This window comes from Symphalangus syndactylus, chromosome 20 (genome assembly GCF_028878055.3).
Source record: "Symphalangus syndactylus isolate Jambi chromosome 20, NHGRI_mSymSyn1-v2.1_pri, whole genome shotgun sequence".
Classification (NCBI taxonomy): domain Eukaryota; kingdom Metazoa; phylum Chordata; class Mammalia; order Primates; family Hylobatidae; genus Symphalangus; species Symphalangus syndactylus.
Window position 1 is genome coordinate 45,972,401 of NC_072442.2, and position 22,967 is coordinate 45,995,367.

At 53.8% G+C, this 22,967-nt stretch overlaps 2 protein-coding genes and 1 long non-coding RNA gene across 10 annotated transcripts in view; 1 reads left to right on the forward strand and 2 right to left on the reverse strand.

The window, feature by feature from the left end:
• SPATA32 (spermatogenesis associated 32) lies at window positions 1–7,692 on the reverse strand. 7 transcript variants are annotated; one of them, XM_063629270.1, is made up of 5 exons: window positions 7,565–7,667; window positions 2,764–2,818; window positions 1,977–2,016; window positions 707–1,725; window positions 1–121 (listed from the first exon to the last, which is right to left on the reverse strand). In XM_063629270.1, exons 1-5 carry the CDS (start codon window positions 7,575–7,577, stop codon window positions 34–36), a joined length of 1,215 nt encoding a protein of 404 aa, XP_063485340.1. In that variant the 5' UTR covers window positions 7,578–7,667; the 3' UTR covers window positions 1–33. The 7 variants fall into 7 exon arrangements, with proteins under 7 accessions (XP_063485340.1, XP_055114763.2, XP_055114762.2 ...); XM_055258788.2 differs by having other exon boundaries at window positions 707–1,668; window positions 7,565–7,666; XM_055258787.2 differs by having other exon boundaries at window positions 707–1,689; window positions 7,565–7,666.
• Window positions 7,693–7,758: 66 nt separating this feature from the next.
• LOC129470705 (uncharacterized) lies at window positions 7,759–15,310 on the forward strand. Its single transcript, XR_010118222.1, has 5 exons — window positions 7,759–7,900; window positions 8,643–10,328; window positions 11,716–11,986; window positions 12,581–12,796; window positions 12,884–15,310. It is a non-coding gene; the product is annotated as an uncharacterized lncRNA (long non-coding RNA).
• Window positions 8,611–22,967, reverse strand: part of MAP3K14 (mitogen-activated protein kinase kinase kinase 14) — a 53,271-nt gene continuing 38,914 nt past the window's right edge. The window contains exons 7-16 of one of the 2 annotated variants that reach the window (XM_055258786.2): window positions 19,912–20,041; window positions 19,586–19,717; window positions 18,966–19,070; window positions 16,533–16,696; window positions 15,888–16,038; window positions 12,874–13,227; window positions 12,560–12,666; window positions 12,005–12,149; window positions 10,629–10,729; window positions 8,611–10,267 (exon numbers count right to left, since the gene is read on the reverse strand). In XM_055258786.2, the coding sequence (XP_055114761.2) occupies window positions 10,103–10,267; window positions 10,629–10,729; window positions 12,005–12,149; window positions 12,560–12,666; window positions 12,874–13,227; window positions 15,888–16,038; window positions 16,533–16,696; window positions 18,966–19,070; window positions 19,586–19,717; window positions 19,912–20,041 (1,554 nt within the window). In that variant the 3' untranslated portion in view covers window positions 8,611–10,102. Of the gene's footprint in view, window positions 10,268–10,628; window positions 10,730–12,004; window positions 12,150–12,559; window positions 13,228–15,887; window positions 16,039–16,532; window positions 16,697–18,965; window positions 19,071–19,585; window positions 19,718–19,911; window positions 20,042–22,967 lie in introns of both variants that reach the window. The other variant, XM_063629269.1, reaches the window with a different exon arrangement.

A 22,967-nucleotide genomic window follows, 5' to 3' on the forward strand; every position in this document is an offset into this window, starting at 1 on the left:
GTCAGCACTGGAGGCTTTATTGGTTCTGTCTAGTCATTTCTCTGGGGTTGTGGGGGCTGACAGCTTAAAATGGATTTTCACCAATAATGGATTTTCTTTCTCTTTTCCTGGTGGCACTGAGCTGCAACACAAAAGAGAGAGTGTCACTTGGGCCCCAGAGGGTGGTTGAAGGAGGGGGTGAGCCCAGAGGCCCCTCTGAAGAGGTCGCTGGGGTAAGGGGTCTTCTGCTGCTGCCTGCGTCTGGGCAGCTGAGGTTGCATTCTGTGTCCATTCACTAGCAGAAAGCAAGGTGTACTGGAGAGCCCTGCACCCTCATTCTCCCCTCAAGAAAAGTGTCCTGGACCCCAGGGTTGAGGCCAATAGGCTTTCAACAGGGCAGACCCCAGCCTGAGCATTCCCAACCTTGGTGAGGCCCGACCCCCAGGGTGGAAAGCCGCCTAATGCCAGTGTGGTCCTTCCCATTTTGAACCCAGGCCCCTGTGCCCACCCTCCTTGGTCCCCAGGCCTCCTCCTGCCCTTGTCTTGGCTCTGCGCCTCAGTCCACTGGAACGTCGTTCCGACAGCCGTTATGAGGTTACTGAGGTGGAGGCGTCACAGCCCACCACATCCCATTCCACTGTTCTCCACCCCTACCCGGCTGTGTGAGGACCCCTGCCACGTTCTAGCACAGCCCCTCAATGGGAGCTGTGGGGCTGGCCTCACTCACTCTTCCTTGCCTCCCTGCAGCAGAGGGGACGTGGCTGGTGGCTGGAGAAGCTGCATTTGCCCTTCGATGGTGGCCCTCTTGATCCCTGGCTTGCCGAAGTCAAAGTAAGCTTGAGCGAAGTTCTTGTCTTCCTGACTCCAAGATTTCAGTGGTGCTCTGGCTTCACGTGGTTTCTCTGGCAGGCTCTCTGCGTGCTTTTCTGGCTCTTGCTCCTCCACAGTGGTCAGGAGGGGCTCTGTGGAAGGCTCCAGAGCCTCCTGGGGTGGAGCTTTCATCATGTGTTCCAAACTGGGCAGGTCTATCCTGCTGGAGGAGGCCATGGCCAGGGAAGATGCAAAGGTGATTAGCTCTGCCAGGCCAATGGGTGGCGGGAGATCTGAGGACAGGAGGGGGCTTGGTGCCTGGGAGCTTGTGGCTGGAGGAGCTGAGTGGGCATCAGGGATCTGGAGCTGCTCCTCAGAGCACAGGGCATTGGGGATGGCCTCCTGGAGGGGGGATCTGATGGGTTGGCCTGCGCTGCCATTGTTGAGCTGCATGTTGATGGCCCGCTGCAGGCTGTGCTCTGAGGCCTGGATGAGCTTGTTTGCCCAGAAGAGGTGCTTGGAGGTCTGCGCACTGATGGAGTGATGGCAGGCAGACATGTGGTTCTCCTCCGTGAAACTCTGGTAGTTTGAATTCAGACTCCATGGTCTGAAGGTCTGTAGCGTGGGCAGCCCCATGTTGGAGTGGACGGACTCTATTTTGCATACCAGCTGCATGGGTTCTTCGAAGTCAGACTCCTCGTTCCAGTTGGCTTCCGTGTCCTGCTCAGCTTCAAGCTTGAGGGCTGGGTATAGCTCTGACTCCAGTAAAGCCGGCACCTGTCCGATCTCCAGTTCTGGGTCTGGGTCTGGATCTGGGTCTGGGTCCAGGTCCGGATCCACTTTGAGTTGGGGCTTCTGCTCTAGCATGTCTGCCTCCAGCTGAAATGTTTCAACTCGAAGCTGAGGAGGCAGGAGCAGGAGCAGGAGGTCCTGCCCCTGAGGCCCTCCCTGGCACCGAGTCCCTGCCCCACCCCTGCCCCGGGTCCTGCTCTCTTTCCCCCGCCCCCTAACTCCATTCCTGCCTCCTCTCAGAGACCTGCCTGGTAAGGGTGTGTGTGTGTGGGTGTACCCACACCGGCCTGGTACTAGGATCCCAGGATTGTCAAGGGTAGGGGCTGGTGTGGACTTAGGGAAGAGCCCTGCCGCTTGCCTACCACCTCCCTATAAGAGGACACTCCCATTTTTACCTCCTGTTCCTCTTGTATCTGATGTTGACTTAAATCATCTCTAAGACAGAAGAAGACAGAGTGGGTGATGGGGATCTGTGGGGTGGGTGGTGGCTTCAGCGGGAAGGGGGTTTCTGGGGCCCTCAAAGCCCTCTGCCTTGTAACAGAGGCTGGCACGATGCACCTCCCCCCGACCACCCCGCCACCAGCTCATCCACTCCCCTGGCTGTCCCACTCCGCTGCCACCAGGAAGTCTGCAGTTGTATTCTGAAACTTTAGTGAGTTTAGGAAGCTCCTTGCCAACTCATGCCCCACCCCCAAAGAGGAATCCAGTTGGTTGGAGGTAAGGCCCAGGAATCTCATTTTTATCAAGCATTGCAGGTGAGCTGGGGCAACTCACTTTGAGGATTAGTGCCCAGAACACTAGTCCCCAGCAGGGCAGCCCCAGAGCAACGTCCTCCCACCCACCTGCCCACTCTTTCTTCAAGTGCCTGCCCACCCCCGCCTTGAGCAGCTCTGTCCTCAGCAAGCCAGGCAGCTCTGAGGGGTCAGGTCCTATCCCATCCCTGGGTGTGCCCCACCACCCCTCAGTCTTCCTCTCATGCCAGGGGCTGAGGGCATAAACAGAAGTGGGAGGATAGACGCCCCACGCCCTCCCCAGCCTTTTGCCTGGACACTGGTCCCGGGGAGGTTTTGGAAATGGCGGAAGGGAGGGAGATCCTAGGCTGGGGGATCCTAGGCTGGGGGTGAGGTTGGAGGTCCTGGAGGGCTCAGGGGAGGCCCTGTGTTGATTGAGGATGGTTCTCACCGCATCTCTGCAACCTCCACTGACCCTTTGCTGCAGCATGGAAATCCATGGGTACCTGACAGGGCAAAGGACGTGAGGGCAGGGAGCTGCAGGGTAGAGGACAGTCCCGGAGGGATTCCAGAGCCAGCCACCTCTTCCTGCCCTTCTTTTCTCTCTTCCCGGCTGCCATTCCCTCACCGTCCTGCCCCGCTCTCCTTGTTCCCGAGCCAGTCGCCATTCCTATCCTCCAGTCCTGCTCCCTCCACTCTCTGTCTGTGCCTTGCCTCCTCGGAGGCTCCCGGTTCCATCTCCATCCCCCAAAACCGTGACTGCTAACAGTACCCTGACCACGACGGAGCGCTTCCATAGCCTGGGCACTTTACCTGCTTTATCTCATTGATTCAACACAAAAAATTAAGACAGGTCCATTTGCCCAAGGCCCCCCAGCTGATCATAGCTGAAGTGATGACTTGAATGCAGGCTTGACTCAGGAAACTTTGAACTGCCCCCCTGCCCCGCCCCGGCTACTCCCAGGACCCTGTAACTGCGTGGAGTCCCGATAACACCCCATGTGAACCTCCCCCATCTCCCCATTCCTGCTTCTCTGCCGGCTTCCTCTACTCTCTCTGGGTCATCCGTCACTGACTCCAGGCCAAGGCCTGCACCCCAGGTGTGTGATCTGAGGTGGTGCTAGCACCTATCCGACGATTTATGAGCTCAGATCACCCTCTGCAGGGGAGACTGACTCCTTGGGAACATCCCCAACCCCAAACCCCTCCCTGGAGGCTTGTATCTTTTACTGCAGAAGCTGTTTCTTCACCCTGTGGGGGTGGGAAGCACCAGGCTGCCCTGTTCTCTGCTACCCAGGGCCATCATGACAACCCTGCCATCATGCAAGGTGGGTCCCCATCAGCCTGGGGTATGGCAGGAAGTGACAGCCCTGGCTCTGGCTGGGAAGAATCGCTCCCAGGATCATATTGGAAGGATGAGAATGTACTGCGGTCTCTTCCTAGAGATGTAGTGGCTAGAGGGAGGGGTCCTTGCATGGCTGGTCCTGGGATTGGGACCATCTGCTTCAGCCTGGTCTTGGGGGATGTATCAGCAGAGTGGCCAGCTCAATGATCTCTTCAGAACCCTCCACCTCCTTGATCACTGCGCTTCCCTGGCTTCCTCATGTGTCTCTCTTCTCCCTCTCCAACTCCCCCTGCCCCAGGTCCTGCTGTTCCCCAGTCTTCTGACCTCAGGGCCTTTGCTCCCTTTACAAAATTTCCCTGGGCAGTTTAATCAACACCCACAGCCTCAACCCCTCCATAAACGGCAGCTGGGTATGGACAGGAGAAGAAATTACTGTTGTGTGAGCCTGTTAACAGCACTGGGGGCTGGGAGAAAAAGTCAGACATTGACTCAGCTTGGGACCTCTGTGCCTGACTGGAGAATGTTCTATTAGGGATTCAGTGATATTCTGCAGTATATGAAATAATTGAAATAATTTTTTTTTTTGAGGCAGGGTCTCACTCTGTCACCCAGGCTGGAGTTGCAGTGGCGTGATCTTGGCTCACTGTAACCTCTGCCTCCTGAGTTCAAGCGATTCTCCTGACTTAGCCTCCTGAGCAGCTGGGATTACAGGCATGCGCCACCACACCCAGCTCACTTTTTGTATTTTTAGTAGAGATGGGGTTTCACCATTTTGGCCAGGCTGGTCTCAAACTCCTGGCCTCAAATGATCTGCCCGCCTCGGCTTCTCAAAGTGCTGGGATTACAGGCATGAGCCACCGTGCCCGGCCGAAATAATTTCAATTTCCAGTGGTTTGTTGCTAGTACACAGAAATATATCCATCTTTTTTATCCTGCAACTATACTAAAATCTTATTTGTTCTCATAGCTTTTTTTTTTTTCTTTTAGATTCTATCGGATTTTCTACATAGACAATAATGTGTGTGAGTCAAGACACTTTTACTTCTTCCTTCCCAATCTGGTTCCTCTTATTTCCTTTTCTTGCCTAATTGCACTGGGGACAATCTCCATACAATGTTGAGTAGGAGTGCGTGTGTACATCCTCGCTTCGTTCTGAGCTTAGGAGAAAGTGTTTAGCCTTTCACCGTTAAGGATGATGCTAGCTGTAGGTTTCTTCATGATGCCTTTCATCAGCTTGGGCATCTTCATGAAGTTTCCTCTCTTAGATTGCTTAGTTTTAATTAGGAATGGATGCTGGATTTTGCCTAATGCTTTTTCTGCATTTATTGAGATGATCATATGGTTTTTCTTTAATATTGTATTATATATGTTATACATAACATATGTTATAATACATTAACATATGAGTAATGTTATATTATTTGGGTGATAATTCTTTTATATTTTTATATTGTTTATGGTAAAATACATTGTTTTTTTGAGACAGGGTCTCACTCTATTGCCCAGGCTGGAGTTCAGTGGCGCAGATTCGGCAACCTCAACCTCCCTGTCTCAAGTGATCCTCCCGCCTCACCTCTGGGGTAGCTGGGACTACAGGTGTTCACCACCACCCCCAGCTAATTTTTGTATTTTTTGTAGAGATGGGTCTTGTTATATTGCCCAGGCTGGTCTTGAACTCCTGGGCTCAAGCTATCCACCTGCCTTGGCCTCCCAAAGTGCTAGATTATAGGTGTGAGCCACCATGCCCAGCTATAAATTTATTTTTTTAAATGTTAAATCAGCCTTGCATTACTCGGATAAACCTCATTTGGTCATGATATATTACCCTTTTTATATGTTGTTGAATCTGATTGGCTGTTTTTCAGAATTTTCACATACGTATTTGTGAGGGATATTGGTGTATAATTTTCTTTTCTTGTAATGTCTTTGTTAGGTTTTGATAGGGAGGATGGCTTGAGTCCTGGTGGCAGAGGTTGCAGTGAGCCGAGATGGTGCCATTGCACTCCAGCCTGGGCAACAGAGCAAGACTCTGTCTCAAAAAAAAGAAAAAAAAAAAGAGATGAGGTCTCGCTATGTTGCCCAGGCTGGTTTCAAACTCCTGAGCTCAAGCGATCTTCCCACCTTGGCCTCCCAAAGTGTTGGGATTAAAGGCGTGAGCCACCGTGCCTGGCCTAATTCCTTACCTCAAATTCACACCCTGTATGTCCAGACTCTTAAGTGTGGCCGCCACAGTTCTGCCTGTCTGACCCCTGTCTCCCTTTCTAGACTGTCATCTCTCCATACCCCACTCTCTTCGCCCCATTCATCTTTCATCCTTTCACTCAAATGAGAAACCTGGGTCATTTGTGACTCCTCACTCCGCAGCTCCTGCCCTCCTACCCCTGATGCTCTCCTCATCTCCCAGTACCAGAGCCAACACACGCCCATGACTTCCTACCCTTTGGCACTTGGTGCTGAGTGCTTTGCACATTCAGTCTTCATACCTACCCTATGCCCAGCTGGCCACGGCTCTCCTCTCACAGATGAGGAAACGTGTATGAGGTCACGCAGCTATTAAGAGCAGGACACGACCCAAAGGCAGGTCTGGCTGGCTCCAAACTCTGGGATGCTACTCACTGCACTGTCTTAAATCTCTTCAGTCTTCCAGTGGGACCACTGCAACTATGTCCCCCTCCAACCTGGATTTTCAATGACCTCAGAGTGAGCCTGCTACATCTCACTTGTCTCTGGTCACGCCCAGACTCCATGTGGCCTCTTGTTCTGATCTCTACCTTCATTTTTCATCTCTTGGCATCCAGCTTCCTGTCCCTCACCCTAAGCTGAAGCTATCCCCAGAGTACGGCAGGCCCTTCTGCACCCAGTGCCTTTGCAAATGCTATTTCTCATACCTGGAAAGCCTTCTTCTGGCAAAGTCCTACTCATGCCTGAAAGCCCAATTCAAATAATCAGTGTAATCCTCTCCATGACAGACCTGGCTGTCTAATCTATGTTTTACCTTACAGGCGTGAGCCACTGCACCCGATCTCTGTTTTTTTTTTTTGACAGGGTCTTGCTCTGTGGCCCAGGCTGGAGTGGCAGCATCATAGCTCACTGCAACTCCTGGGCTCCAGTGAGCCTCCCAGCTCAGCCTCCCAAGTAGCTGGGACTACAGGCTCATGCCACCACACCTGTCTAATTTTAAACATTTCCTGTAGAGGACAAAGTCTCGCTATGTTGCCTAAGCTGGTCTTGAACTCCTGGCCTCATGTGATCCTCCCACCTGTGCCTCCCGAAGTGTTGGGATTGCAGGCGTTGAGCCATCATGCCCACCTAATTTTTGACCATTTTTAATGCTGGCCCATGCCCTTCTGGGAGAGAGGATCCCGAAAAGAAAGCCACCATTTCAGTGGGGGATCTGACGCCCCATGGGAAGGGGAGACCCAGGGCACTGGGGGCAAATATCTTTGCTCATTGGTTCAGAGTACAAGGCATCAAGGAAGCGCTCCATAAAAATCTCATGAAGACTGCCGCTCCTCCCCGCAAAGCCTCAAGCATCAAGCAGGGACAACTGGATGTGATTTGTTGGATCTGCAGTTCAGGATAATTCATGAGTCGTTTCCTGTGCACAAGGCCATTGCTCCTTCTGTGGTCTCAGAACCCCTTCAAGAACCACTGATTCTGCAGTCCCTACCCCAAGGCGCGCATGCGTGTCCGTGAGCGCACACGGGTGTGCACCGCGCAGGGGCTGAGTCTGGGAGCCGCCGTAGTCAGGGGCACCGGGTGGGCTTTGGCGGCGGGTCGACCTGCCTTTCAGGTGCCGGGGGTTTGGGAGCAGGGGAACGGGCCCCGGGCGGATTCCTGACCGCCCCCTTCGCGCCCCGACCCCGCCTGCCCCAACCCCCGCCCCCGGGCGCCCGGCCGCTCCCACCTGTCACCCCCATGCAGACCGAGGCTCTGTCCTGGAGGCGGGGAGCGGGCTGGTGGATGCTGCCTCTCCGCCTCCAGTGTGCTCTTTGGCTGAGGGACTGGGGGGCGCTGGAAATATTAGAGGCGCCGGTGCCTGTGATGTCGCCGCCTCTGTGACGTCCCCGCCGCGACCCCGCAGGCAGGGAGCCGCATTTAGGTTCCGGGCGGGCGGACGGGGGACGGCCCGAGTGAGGCGTCCTCCGAAGGCTGCGGGCCAGAAGCCAGAACTCCTCTCCAAAGACCTCGGGGGTGGGGCTCGCGCTTCCGCAGCGGGCCCAGAGCGAGAGGCAGGCAGCAGGTAAGCCTGGCTCTGCTGGACCGGACTTGCACCCGCTCTGCACGCCAGGGGCTCAGGGCTGCCGCCCCTTTCGTGGTCCCAGGGCCCTTCCAAGAACCGGCTAAACCAACCCAAGCTGCGCGCACACACACTTGTGCACATAGGGACTGTAGAGCCAGATTCGATAAGGCACCCCGTGTGCCCCAGCTCCATGACCAGGGAACTCAGCCCACAAAGGCATCCCTGGCCCCATGCAGGGCTCAGGAGGCAGTGGAAAGGGTTAAGAGTCCAGGCCTCAAGGACAGGAGGGGAGGGTGGAGGGCCTTTGGTGTGCCTCCGGCACCCTTGGCTGGTCAGGGTCCAGAACCTATCCCTATTTCCCTTCTGGTGGTAGGGGGCTGCCTGACTTGGGCAGTGGCACAAAGCATGCAGGCTTCGTTGTCCTCCTCCTCCACCCCTCAGCCTGGCAGTGTTTGGCGAGGGACTTCCCTGATGCCACTGGGCAAGGCATCTTGCCTAGCTGGTCTGAATGAATAGCCCAGAGGTGGGCCTAGAAGCACCCACTGGGAGGAGTGGTGGGAAAGCAGCCCCACTCAAGGGCTGAAACAGTCCTTGTCCAAAACAAGGGGGACTTGAAAAGATCTCACCAAGAAGGCAAAGAGAGGCAGTTGTTAGGGTCGTGAGGTTCAGCAGGCCGGCAGGCACGAGAGGACACTGACGGCCTGGAAACATTTGTCATCACCCCAAACTTTATTGCTTACAGAGTTCTCTACAACCCAGACTCTGCAGTACCAAGGCTGCAGTTCTTTATGTGCTGGGGGCTGGGGCTCTCTCCCTGGGAGCAGTTTGGCTCGATGTGGACAGCTGGACAAAGGCCGTCTTGGCAAGACGTGGGGATAAGCTTCTCCCAAGGAGTCTCGGCATCCCCCGCCCCAGGAGGTTGAGGCTAGCAGACACCCCCTGACGATTCACAGCTGATTTAATGCTACGTGAGTCCTGAGTAGCTCCCCTGGGAGAAGAGGCTAAGCTGGGGCAATGGGGAAGGGGGTGCTATTCTTAGAGAAATCTGGAAGAGGTTTGAGGAGTCACATGCATGTGGACAGCTCAAGACTGTGTCCCGTCACCCCATCTCCTGGCTTGCTATGCTCCTAGAGTCACTGACCTGCCCTGCCAGAGGGCAGCCATGAAAGTGCTTTGAGGTCATCAGAGTGCAAAGTGCCGTCGGCAGTACCCTCTGGCCAGGGGCAGGGCAGGGTGAATGTCAGTGTGCTGCTAAGCTGTGCTCTGGGGACCAGCACGCTGGACACTGATAGTGGGGCTGGGGCGCTGGAGCGTCTCTGTCTGCTGCTTTCCTTAGCAGTGATCATGTCCATTCACAGACTGTTCCTGTCAGGCACATCCTGCATCACCCTTCACCTTTACAGATGAGGGAACTGAGTGCCAGCGAGTCTGGGGCAGTGCTGGGCCTGAAGGGGCTCGGGGCCTGCTGCTCTGGAGAAGAGTGGTAGCCAGCGGCAAAGGGGCACGTGTCTGGGGACTGAGAACCACTTCACTTACACACCTTCTTTGGTCCTTGGCTGAACCAGAGGTCACCTCAGGACCTGTGTTGCAACAACCTGAAAAGTGGTGTATTCTACCAGGGAGCCTTCCCAGGGTCAGGCATTCCTTTCCCCTATACCCAACAGGGGTGAGCTGGCCAGGTGAGGCCAGGCAAGGGGGTCAGAGGGCCCCCTTAACCTACGGGCGGGCATACCTGCTGACCTGGTTCTGCACTGAACCTGAGTGTGGGCCCTTACACACTTGACACTCTCATACCAGCCTGGAGGGTGAGGGGCCGAGGGGCTTGCCCACCCCTTCTGACCCAGGCTGGAAGCTGCTCTCCCCTGTCTGCCAGCAAATGGTCACTGATCCAAGCGGGTCAGGCCAATTCGACTGGAGCAGGGCAGAGAAGATCCCGTTTGTTTCCCGAGGTAACTCCTGCCGTCCTCCTCTGTCTCTTCACGTGGCGGAGTGTTTTCTCAGCAGGATGGGGCAGGACTCAGGTGGGAAATCCTGGGAGGCGTTCTGCTTGCCCCCACCTTGCTGCTGCCGGGCCCTGGTCCCATTGCTGAGCCGGGGGCTGGCAGATCCCTGGGAGCGGCTGAGCCTGTGTTTCAGGGCAGCATCATGCGCCGAACAGGAAGGCTGCTTCCGGCAGTGTGGAGCCGGCGGTGGAGGGCAGGGTTAGGGCCTGTTCTCCAGCTGGCCATGCTTGACCCTCCAGCTCCAGGCGAAGCTGCCATCAGGGGCCAGTGTGCACTGCAGGTCGATGCCCGAGTCTGGCACCTCCATGTCGTAGCGAACAGGCTGCCCGTCTTTGGTCACCAAGCTGAAGGCTGCGGCTGGGATCTAAGGGTGGAGCAAACCAGTGGGCTGAGATCATGGCATGGGGCTCAAGCCACGGAGAAAGGTAAAGACATCTCCCTCCAGCCAGACCGGCAGCCCTAAGGGCACTGTCTGTCTGTCATTCCATGGGATTCAGAGAATCCCACCTGGCCCACGTATGGGTCTGGAGGACCTCTTCGTCACCACTGCCAGTCTTGCTTTGAGGCCCTGCGGAATGCTTTGAGGCTCTGGGGAACGTCGAAGGCCAATTCCAAGTATTCCCTAGAGTACCATTCTACTTCTTTGAAAGCTTTCCTCCTGGAGGGTAGGGCAGCTGCACTGGCTTCTGGGACTCTGACCGTCAGAGTGTACCTGCCCCCCTTACCTGGCTGCTGATGCCAGTGGCGATGTCTCCCACTTTGACCCGGTGGAACTCCCGGATGTGCAGGTGTTCACCATTAAGAGACTGTATTTGGACTTTCACACCTAGAAGGTGGGCAAGGTGATAGTCAGGAGAGCGGCTGCTGGCTCCCCAAGGACCAGGGTCCTGGCAGGGGCTGGGGGAACGTTTTTGTTAAAAGTCACTCTGCCCTATGTAGGGGGGAGCAGGTCTGGCTGTGATGAAGCAGCAGAGATAAAATTTAGGCTGGTCTAAGCACAGCTGCATTTTTGTTTGTTTTTGAGACAGAGTCTCACTATGTCGCCCTGACTGGAGTGCAGCAGCATGATCTCAGCTCACTGCAACCTTTACCTCCCAGGTTCAAGTGATTCTCTTGCCTCAGCCTCTCAAGTAGCTGGGATTACAGGCATGCACCACTACACCCAGCTAATTTTTGTATTTTTAGTAGAGACGGGGTTTCACCATGTTGGCCAGGCTGGTCTCGAACTCCTGACCTCATGTAATCCACCTGCCTTGGCCTCCCTAAGTGCTGGGATTACAGGTGTGGGCCACCACACCCGGTCATAAAGCTGCATTTTATAAGAAAAGAAAAAATTCAGGCTGGAACAGCCTTCATATTATATACACCTGCTAGTTCTTCCTGGCCGTCGGCACCTGGGATTTGGCCTGTGCATTGCTAAGAGCTGGGGTTGGCTCCTATGGGGAAGTAGTATTTCAACTTGGATGCAAAGCAGAAAGGAACTGAACACAAGGATTCTTAAATTAGATTATGGGCAATTTAGATTGTTCCCTGAGTTGAAGTGGCCTTTGGCCAGCCATGGGGCCCTGATGCCATGAGTCACACTTGCCCTGGAGAGGGCCAGGGAACTCCGAGCTGATGCCCTTGTTCTAGCAAAGCCACATCATAACCTATGCAATCAAGCTTGAAAACAAAGGAATTTTATGTTGTCTTTCTCATCTGACCTCAAATCCCAGAGGGGGATTCCTTTTGCTGAGTTTTTGATTAAAATGCTCATGGGTCCTGTTCCTTTTCCCTTTAGAAGAGATTAATTGCTCAGTTTCCTGACTCCAGGTCAAGAGAGACTGCTCTCCTCCCCAAGCTAGGGGAACCTTCTGGGACTTCATCAGCTGCCAATGAGGGGATAATGGTCCTTCACTGCCCCATCAGGAAAGGCTCGTGGGTGATTTGGACCTTTGCTTGAAACCCAACTTACTGGCCAGGAACCTCAAGTTCTGGGACCAGGCGCCTTCCTCCCTCCCACTGTGCCAGGGGAGGGGAGACACAATCCCTCAATGGCTGTCTAGCTCCAGGCAGATCAGCTGCTACGGGGGCTGCTGAGCAGGTGAGAATTGGACTGTACCATTGAAATAGCTTGGGGTGTCAGTGGGCCGCCCCCGGGCCAGCACCATGTTCCAGCTGGAGCTTCGAGCCTCGGCCTGGCTGCTCCAGGAGTGTACGCCTGAGCTCAGGGTGTCCCGCGAGCTTTGAGAGGCCTTTGATGGGTTCTGAAACAACAGGATTGGGTACGGACTCAGGGCCCTGGGCTCCGGGATCCATCTCCGGCTTGGGTCTCATTTGGGGCAAAGGGGCACTGCTCATGCCCTTAGCTGGAGGAGGGTAAGGGTTGCCTCCATGGGGGACCAAGGCCTGCCTCCCCATTATCTTGGGTGGCAACACACATTCCCTAATCCCAGAAGGGTAGATTCCCATGGTTTCTCTCACTCTGAACCATGACCACCTCCCCCAACCTAGTGAGGACCCCTACCAGAAGGAAGGGGTGACCCCCATCACCCTCCCTTTACCCACTACTTGCACAGTGTCCATTCACTAGCTGGACGCAAAGCTGCTTGCTCTGTGCCAGGGCTGGGAGAACCACACTCCTGGAGCCATGGCTCCGGGGCCACAACCCACTCACCTTCTCGCTGTCATCTGACAGGGAGAGGCTGTCGATGCTGAGGCACGAGAGAATTTGCTCCTGCTCCTCCAGAGAAAATGGCTGGGACAGGCTGTTGAGGAATAATTCTGCAGGGAAAAGTGGAAGATGGCTGTGAAAGACTGGGAGGAGGCTGGCTGTGTTTTCAGGGGTTCTTCCTGCACAGTCTGCAGAAGCTGAGCTGCTGGGGAAGGGGCTGGAAGAAAGCCCACACCGCAGGTAAAGAGAAACGCTGGCCTCCGTGGGTGGCCCAGGGCCAGTGCTCAGGGCCCCACTGCAGCCACGGCTGCCCATACCTATTTCCAGCTGCTGCAGCTCCTGCTCCGGGAAGGTTGCTTTCCGCTCTGGTGAGCTGGGGTTTCTGGCAGGGGCTGGCTCCAGGGAGGACAGAGGTAAGGGTTCCCACATCCCAGACTCCTCCTTGCTCAAAGTCAAGGGAGGAGACTTGTTTGGCTCTGGGGGCTCTGGTGGGAGAGGAGGCTGGAGCTTAGGGTCTCTGCCTGTTGTCTCCTCAGCTGGCCGGAGCCCTGGGGCCCTTGGCGAAAGCTCCCTCGGCTGGGCACGGAGGGTCTGGTGATAATTGGCTTGATCTGGTGGTGGATGTCTTGGTTCTTTATATTCTCCCCTCCAAGGGCTCTTCAGACCTCCCACTAGAAAACAGAGAGTACAATGGTGAGGGGGTGCATGCTGTGCACAGACAGCAGTCCAGGAAGGAGTGGCCTGTCCTGAGTGCAGAAGGGCTAGAGGAGAACAGAGGGGAGGACCCTGCCCCAGGCCACCACAGGAGGTGACTTCAGAAGGCAGCGTGGTGGTCTCCACAGGAGACTTCCTCAATAAGATGGTCCCAATATAACAGGGATAGGACTGGATTTCTGTCTTTGATTCTGTTTTCTTCTAGGTATCAGTAGCAAATTCAAAAACTACAGAATCAGCTCCAGAGGACTTTGTTAACAAGAAAGAGAAGATTGAAAACAGCCCTGGGGCTACACCAACTCAAGAGCTCCCAGGCAAAGTGGCGTCCTGGACCCACAATCTCTCCTACCCCATCCTCAGTCAGTACTTCCCCAGGCACCGTTTGTTCTGGCGTGGGGCGAGTTCAGCCCTGGGACCACCCTCACATCCTTAAAACTACCAGCTGTCTTTGGTGAGGTGCAAGATCTCTCTGGTTTTATTTCATTTTCATTCCTATAATCACAGCCTTTTTGTGCCCATCCCTCAGGTGACATTCTATTACGTTTGATGTGTCATTTTTTATTTGGTTGTGTCTTTGCAAAATGTGTGTTGTTTTATTTATCAATTTTTATTTATTTATTTATTTTTTGTTTTTTAAAGAGATGAGGTCTCATCATGTTGCCCAGGCTGGACTCCAACTCCTGGGCTCAAGCGATCCTTCCACCTCAGCCTCCTGAGTGGCTGGGACTACAGATGTGCGCCACCATACCTGGCTATTGATCAATTTTTAGTTTACCAAACAGGCATTATGTTCTGGGTCCCATTCTGTGTCGGGTTCTCTTTTCACTCGGCACCATGGCTTTAGGATCCATCCATGCTGCTCTGTGAACACCGAGTTGCTTTAACTGCTTGGCGCTCCATGCGGCATCCTCTTTTGTGTCTCTGTCCTACCAGTGAGGGACCCCATCGTACCCTACTCCCCTCCCGCAAAGGAAGCTGTAGTGCGCGTCCTCAGGCGTGTCCCCATATGGATCTGCTGGCATTCCTTTGTCAGTGCACCCAGGGGTAGAGGTCCTTGGTCTCAGTCTGCAGACGTCTGCCTGAGTGCAGCCAGGTGCCCTCCAGAGTGGGTAGCCTTGTCCACATGCCCATCAGCAGCACCTGAGGGGTCCCAACAGCCCCCACATCCCACCAACTTTCTGCTTTTTTCCAGTCAAAAGGCTCTCGAGTGTTACCTGGCTTTATTTATTTATTTATTTTTTGAGTCAGGGTCTCTGTTGCCCAGACTGGAGTGCAGCGGTACAATCATGGCTCACTGTAGCCTCGACCTCCCAGGCTCAAACAATCCTCTCACCTCCTGAGTAGCTGGGACTACAGGCACGTGCCACCATGCCTGGCTAATTTTTAAATTTTTTTTGCAGAGAAAGGGTCTTGCTATGTTGCCCAGGCTGATCTTGAACTCCTGGCCTCAAGCGATCCTCCTGCCCCAGCCTCCCAAAGTGCTGGGATTACAGGTGTGAGCCACTGCTCCCGGCCTGTCTTTATTTTGTATTCTTGGATTCCTCGTGAGTTTGAGCCCCCTCTATATATCATAACCCTTGTGATACTAGTAAACATATATTTTGTCTTTAACCCCATTTCTGGCACATAACTCCTAAAAGCCTTACTCTCCAAAATGATCTCTTTCTGTGTGCTAATGGATTGACTGAAGGCTGGCAGCCCCTAGGTAGCTTCAGGATGGGGGCTGGTCATCAGAGAGACACAGGTAGGATTAGAGGGTTGGGACTCTCATCCCACTATCCCACATACTGGGAGGGAAGGGGGCTAAAGGTTAAGCTGTTCGCCAATGGCCAGTGATTTATTCAATCATACCTATGTAATGAAGCCTCTACAAAAACCCAAGAAGATAAGGTTCAGAGAACTTCTGGTAGCTGGGCACATGGAGGTTCCTGGAGGGTGCCAAGCCCTGGAAGCTCCGCGCTTCCTCCCACACGCCTTGCCCTATGCATCTCTTCATTTGTATCCTTTGTAATATCCTTTCTAATAAACCGGTAAATGTAAGGAAGTGTTTCTGAGTTCTTTGAGCCACTCCAGCAAATTAATTGATCCCAAGGAGGGGGTCATGGGGTCCCTGACTTATAGCCAGTTGGTCAGAAGCACAGGTAAACACATGGGCCTGAGACTGGCATGGGTAGGGGGTGCAGTCTTGGGGATCGAGCCCTCCTGCTGCGGGATCTGACGCTACCTCCAGGCAGATAGTGTTGGAACAGAACTGAATTAGAGGATACCCAGCTAGTGTCTGCTGCTGCAGAACTGATTGCTGGCTTGGTGGGGTGGAAATCCCCACACATGTGGTCACAGGAGTCTTCTGGGTTGATTGTAATTGAGTGGGAGAATGGAAAAAGCACTTCGAGTTTGTGTGTGAGTTTTCTCTTTCCCATCTCCTGAGCGCTGCCTCTGAGTCAAGGCGTGGCACTGCCGCAATCTCCCAACAACCCTGAGGCTCCTGCACCCCCATAATCCAGAGGGGGAGACTAAGGCTCTGAGGGGTGCCTTGCTCCGGACCTGTGCCCACCTGCCTCCTCTGTCCACCTCTGTCCTCTGCCCCCCGGGTCAGCCAGCGCGGGGCTCTTCTTACCTTGCTGTAGTGCCCGGTTCACCTTCCCTCCCAGCTCTGCTGCAGACACACGGTGGACGGGCTCTTTCCTCAGCCCCTCTTGGATGGCCTGGGCTGTGAGAGGGGCGCAGGAGGGTGGGATCTCCCTCACAGGCGGAGGCTCGCTGGCAATCTGGGGGGCAAAAGACAACAGGTGAGGCCTGCCTCCCCTCATTTCCTGATGCCCGGTTGTTATTGCTCTTTGCACAACTCCCGCCGGCCCCTGCTCCCGCTGTGCTGGGGTCTACCACAAGGAATGGAGGGGTCTGGGCTACAGTGAGGGCACTTTTCCCAGGAATGGGACAAATGGAGCCAGTAAAACAGGCCAGAGCCAGGCAGCAAGACGCCCACGGCCTCCAGGCCCGGCCCGTTAGGAGGCAGATGGATGGGGCCCAGGGTATGGACAGAAGAGAGTTCTCACCTGCCATGAACTCGGTGAGGCCCCGCAGCTGGATCTCCCCTTGTACCCCCAGATTTGGGTGGCAAGTATTTGAATTAGGATCCCACATGGATGACCAGGCCTCCCCTTGCTCCATCTGCCACTGCAGAGCAGCCCCTCAAGCCTGCGGCCTGGGCCCCAGGGCCCTGCAGCTCCCCCTGTTGGCCATGCCGGGCGCCGTCACCGACCTTGAGGCAGAGCGGACCTCGGAAGAACTGAGTCCAGGGGTGGCAGCCGTTGAGCATGTGCAGCATCATGCAGCAGCTGCTCCAGACGTCCACCTTGGCGTCGCAGCGCCTGCCCAGCACCACCTCCGGAGCCATGTGTGTCTCTGTGCCAGGGATGTAGTCCCCTGAGAAGGGGGATGAGACATAAAGTCACCTGGAATGCTGATGGGCAGGAGCCTAGGCAATGGCCACCCTCGTTAATCCTCGGGGTATCTTACATTTGTCACTGTTAAAGTACTTTTTATTTTATTATCTTTTTCGTTCTTTGAGATGGAGTCTTGCTCTGTCACCCAGGCTGGAGTACAATGGCGCGATCTCGGCTCACTGCAACCTCCGCTTCCCGGGTTCAAGAGATTCTCCTGCCTCAGCCTCCTGAGTAGCTGGAATTACAGGCATGAGCCACCATGCCCGGCTAATTTTTATATTTTTAGTAGAGATGGGGTTTCACCCATGTTGGCCAGACTGGTCTCGAACTCCTGACCTCAGGTGATCCGCCCACCTCGGCCTCCCAAAGTGCTGAGATTACAGGCATGAGCCACTGCGCCTGGCCATGTTAAAGTACTTTAAATATAGAAATAAAGTCTCCAAGTCAAATTTGTAGGGAAGAGCTAGGCGGGGACTCTGCTGGGAACTTGTACAAAGCAACAGAGCATCCATGATGTGGACTCTGCCCTTTGGACCAAACCCTTAAAGTGTTTTTTGAAAATGGGGCAGGGGCTGGACATTACAAATTAGGTTGTAGAAGGCTAATTACTGGTAAGATGTTCCTGAAATACTAGTAAGTGAAATTTAAAAATCGCAATAGAAAACATATGTGTAAAAGACTGAAAGGATAGATGGCAGATGTGAACAGTGGTTTTTTTCCTGGTGATTTGTATTTGTAATTTTTGCTTAGCTCTACTTTCTTCAAAAGATATTAGAAAAAAAGGGTCAGGCAGTGGCTCATACCTGTAATCCCAGCACTTTGGGAGACTGAGGTGGGAGGAATGCTTAAATCCAGGAATTTAAGACCAGCCTGGGCAACATACTGAGACCCCACGTATATCTACAAAAAATACAAAAAATGAGCCGGACATGGTGGTGCATGCCTGTGGTCCCAGCTACTCAGGAGGCTGAGGTGGGAGGATCGCTTGAACCAAGGAGCTTGAGGCTGCAGTGAGCTATGAGTGAGCTACTGCACTCCAGCCTGGGTGACAGAGCAAGACTCTGTCTGTAAAAAAATAAAAGTTAAAAAAATCAGAAAAGATACATTTTTTTTTTTTTTGTAACAAGAAAAAGCCCACTACAGTTATTTTAAAAGGGCTTAAAACAACACGGGTGGAGGTCAAGTGTCCACATTCAATTTACATCTTCAGAATTGCCAACATAGTCCTTTAACAACACACAATTATATACTTGCCAAAGATTCTTTTTCCGTTGGTCAAAATGAAATCATTTTATCCTTAATGCTATAAATGAAAAAAGCAGGGCACAAAATTGTGTTATAATGGCCCTAATTACGCACAGGGAAAACAACAGCCTGGAAGGAGTTATTTAAAATACTCATGATTCGGCCGGGCACGGAGGCTCATGCCTGTACTTCCAGCACTTTGGGAGGCTGAATGGGGCGGATCACCTGAGGTCTGGAGTTTGAGACTGGCCTGGCCAACATGGCAAAACCCCGTCTCTACTAAAAATACAAAAATTAGCTGGGCATGGTGGAAGATGCCTGTAATCCCAGCTACTCAGGAGGCTGAGGCAGGAGAATTGCTTGAACCCGGGAGGCGGAGGTTGCAGTGAGCTGAGATTGTGCCACTGCACTCCAGCCTGGGTGACAGAGTGAGACTCTGTCTCAATGAAAATAACAAAAAAATTTGTGATTCTCTCTCTGGGTAAGAGGAATGGTGAGAATTCTGTTCTCTGCCTCTTTTATATGCTTAACTCTATACTTCACAGTGGGCATGGATTATTTCAATAATCAGGAGTTAAAGAAAGAGATTTCACTGGCTTTAGAGCCCAGGCCCCTTGGTCAGCCTGCCCACTGTGCTTCCAGCCAACTGTGCTCAGAGGTGCAGGAGAGCTGGGGTCACAGGCTGGCGGTGCACTCCCCTGAAAAGGCCAGACAAGAGGTGGGGAGCCACGGGGCCTCCAAGGCAGAAGGCCTGGGACCTACGGAGCGTCAACCAGCCTTTCCCTTCTCTTCCCACTGTACAGGAGCATTGACAATGAGCACCTGACATCCATTATCACATTTACGCATAACAAAGAAACCCCTGATAATCATCCAGGCTGGCTGCGGGGCTTAAACACACAGGTGGACCTAAGTGTTCACATCTCAATTCCCGTTCTGAAAGCATGGAAGGCATTTGGCGAATGAATGCACTGGGGGGCATGGCAGTTGGTGGGGGGCCTTACCTGTGAGCAAGGACTTCCCCAGGCCATCAGGTTGAAGACACACAGCATGGCCAAAGTCGCAGAGGGCTGCATGGCTCCCATCGCTGGACAGGAGCACGTTGTCAGCTGCCAGGCCGCCCCGGGGAGGAAAAGGAACAGGTGAGTCATGCTGGGTCCCAGCCCACCCTGGCTCGGTTTGGCCTGCCCTCCAGTGACATAATTTTCTGGCTGATCCTACGTGGCAGCTGCTGCTTCTGATTAGTTTCATTAATCGTGGAGGAAGGCAGGAGGGTATCAATTCAGGCTAGAGGCAGGCAGGATCTCTGAGGGCAAGGGGACAGGAGCAGGGTTTACTCGGGAACGCTGCCACTCTGCTAGCCTGCGCCGACCCCGTACCAGGGGTCACCAGTGGGTGGGAGCTTGACCTTCGGTTCTCTGTGGCCACCATCTACCAGAAACTACAGTGCTTGGCTAAGGGGTTGGAGAACATCATTCCCCTTCCTACAGGCACAGTCCTGTCAGCCTGACTCAGGGCCTGCTACTGGAGATGACCAGGCTAGCCCAGAACTGAGAGGAGATCAGGCAGGATGGTGTGAGAGAAGAGCCTGCTGGGGATCAGGGCCGTGGGGCCTGGGCCTTACCTTTGACGTCCCCATGCAGAATCCTTCGCGAGTGGAGGTATTCCAGCCCCTCCAGGGCCTGGCCCAGGTAGTACAGGGCCCGGTCTTCTGGGAGACAGCCCTGCTCCTTGACCAGCTGGCCCAGGGAGCCACCTAGGAGACCAAAGGCCAGGCTATACATGGGACTTGCCCGAGCCTCCACGCCAGCCAAGGGCAAGAGCACAGGGCAGGCGGTGGAAAGCAGGGTCACAGGGTCAAGAGGTTAGTGACCAAGGCCAACTTGGGCAAGACTCGGGGGGGAGCTCTTGGCCCTGAATTTGGAGAAAGAGTGGGATCTGGCTCCTCACCTTCCAGCAGCTCCATGAAGATGCTGACCCAAGGCCCTTCTCTCACAGCTCCATACAAAGGGACAATTCTGGGTGAGGTCAATCCTGCACACGCCATCAGCTCCTCTGCCCGAAATACTTCCAGCCGCACCTGCAAGGGCCCAGAGGCAGCTGTTAAGACAGGGTGAGGGGACCAGAGCTGGGTCCCTGGCATCCTGTCAGCACCCTAGTGCTCCACACACACAGGCTGCTGCTGTTTCCAGTGGTGATGCAGGGGCCTGGGGGGCCTGCTGGACCCTCAGAGGCTAAATTGTGTATCCCGTGCCCTTGGTATCAGGAGCAACTTCTTGTACTTAATTAAAGTTCTGGAGTGCTGCCTGTGTGCAAAAACAGCCACATAAAAACTACATCCGCCCTGGGCGCAGTGGCTCATGCCTCTAATCCCAGCACTTTGGGAGGCAGAGGCGGGCAGATCACGAGGTCAGGAGATAGAGACCATCCTGGCTAACACAGTGAAACCCCATCTCTACTAAAAAATACAAAAAAATTAGCTGGGCTTGGTGGCAGACGCCTGTAGTCCCAGCTACTCGGGAGGCTGAGGCAGGAGAATGGCATGAACCCAGGAGGCGGAGCTTGCAGTGAGCTGAGATCGCACCAGTGCACTCCAGCCTGGGTGACAGAGTGAGACTCCGTCTCAAAAAAAATAAAAATAAAAATAAAAATTAAAAAAAAACACTACATTCCACCCGGGCACGGTGGCTCATGGCTGTAATCTCAGCACTTTGGGAGGCTGAGGCGGGCGAATCAAGGAGATCGAGGTCGGGAGATCAAGACCATCCTGGCCAACATGGCAAAACCCTGTCTGTACTAAAAATACAAAAATTAGCCGGGCGTGGTGGCACGTGGCTGTAATCCCAGCTACTCGGGAGGCTGAGGCAGGAGAATCACTTGAACCCGGGAGTCGGAGGTTGCAATGAGCCAAGGTCGCACCACTGCACGCCAGCCTGGCAACAGAGTGAGATTCCATCTCAAAAACAAAACAAAACAAAACAAAATCCCCCCCCCCCCCCAAAAAAAACAACCTACATTCCTCATCCTGGCTGCTGGCATGCTGTCCGCCCTCAAATCTGCCAAACGCAGAACATTTTTTCCTCCAGCTAAATGTCTGGGCAATTTCTAGGATGTGGGACCTTTTGCTTATCAGCATCCATGTCTACTCACAGAAGCTGGGTTTCTGACTTATCTGACTGTCAAGAGCCAAGATTTGGACTCCATCGGGTGCATTTTTTTTTCTTTTCTTTTCTTTCTTTTTTTTTTTTTCTGAGACGGAGGTCTCGCTCTGTCGCCCAGGCTGGAGTACAGTGACGTGATCTCTGTTCATTGCAACCTCTGCCTCCCGGGTTCAAGCGATTCTCCTGCCTCAGCCTCCCGAGTAGCTGGGACTACAAGTGTGCGCCACCAGGCCCGGATAATTTTTGTATTTTTTAGTAGAGACGGGGTTTCACCATGCTGGCCAGGCTGGTCTCAAACTCCTGACCTTGTGATTTGTCCGCGTCGGCCTCCCAAAGTGCTAGGATTACAGGCGTAAGCCACCGCGCCCGGCCTCAACACTTTTCTTTCCCGGAGGACTAAAACATCCACATAGACAGAGCAGTGTTTATTCTGTTTGCAGCTGTCTCCCAGCATCTGGGAACTTAAGGAGGCTTCTGCGGAGGGGTTTGGCCAAGGCCACTCCCACTGCCGACTGGCAGGTCCGGGATCATCCACTCCTTTCTGCAGGGACTAGCAACTTGGTGAGAGGAAATAGGCCTTGGATATAAACATCTTGGGCTTAGATCCTGGCTCAGCCTTTTAAAACAAGGCAGCAGACTTCCCATCCACGTGTTTCCATATGCAAACAGCAGGGACGGTGGTATCTGCTCCTGAGTAGAGCAAGGATTTCGAAGGATGGTAACTGACACCAGGCCTGGCAACCAGTGGGCACTCAGGAAGTGCTAGCTCCCCAATTCCTCCAGCTCACATCAGAGAAGCTGATACTTAGACTGACACTTAGTCCTTTTTTTTTTTTTGAGACAAGAGTCTCGCTGTGTCGCCCAGGCTGGAGTGCAGTGGCGCAATCTCAGCTAATTACAACCTCCACCTCCTGGGTTCAAGCAATTCTCCTGCCTCAGCCTCCCCAGTAGCTGGGATTACAGGTACCTGCCACTATGCCAAGCTAATTTTTCATATTTTTAGTAGAGGCAGGGTTTCACCATGTTGGTTAGGCTGGTCTTAAACTCCTGACCTCAGGTGATCTGCCTGCCTTGGCCTCCCAAAGTGCTGGGATTACAGGCGTGAGCCACTGTGCCCGGCCTCTTAGACTTCTTCTTCTTCTTTTTTTTTTTTTTGAGACGGAGTCTCGCTCTGTCACCAGGCTGGAGTGCAGTGGCGTGATATCTCGGCTCACTGCAACCTCCGCCTCCTGGATTCAAGCGATTCTCGTGCCTCAGCCTCCTGAGTAGCTGGGATTACAGGCACGTGCCATCACACCCAGCTAATTTTTGTATTTTTAGTAGAGACGGGGTTTCACCACGTTGGCCAGGCTGGTCTTGAACTCCTGGCCTCATGATCCGCCCACCTCGGCCTCCCAAAGTGCTGGGATTACAGGCGTGAGCCACTGCGCGCGGCCTCTTAGCTTCTTAATAGACTTGTCCTCCTTCCTGGCTGCTGATGGTTCTCAAGTAAGCCTTGAGTGGCATCGCCAGGGGGCGCTGGCAGTAACAGAACCAGCTTGGAAGCGATCTCCACAGACTTGCTGACTTGGCAAACAGCTCTGACACTGTGGGGTTTTTGGACTTTTGCCTATCAGTGGAAAATGTCGCCCTTCTGGTTCCCTAATATCTGGTTTGGTTAATCATCTCCCATGAACTTTGACTCTGCCAGTGTTTCCAGCTCTAAAAAGCCTCTGAACCTGAGTTGGAACTAATTCAACAACAGGACTTGTTAGCAAATGTCTTCAGCCTAACCACCCCCAAACTGAGCTGAGGCACCCCGGGGCACTGCAGATAACTCAGAAGGGTGCCAAATGGATATCTGAC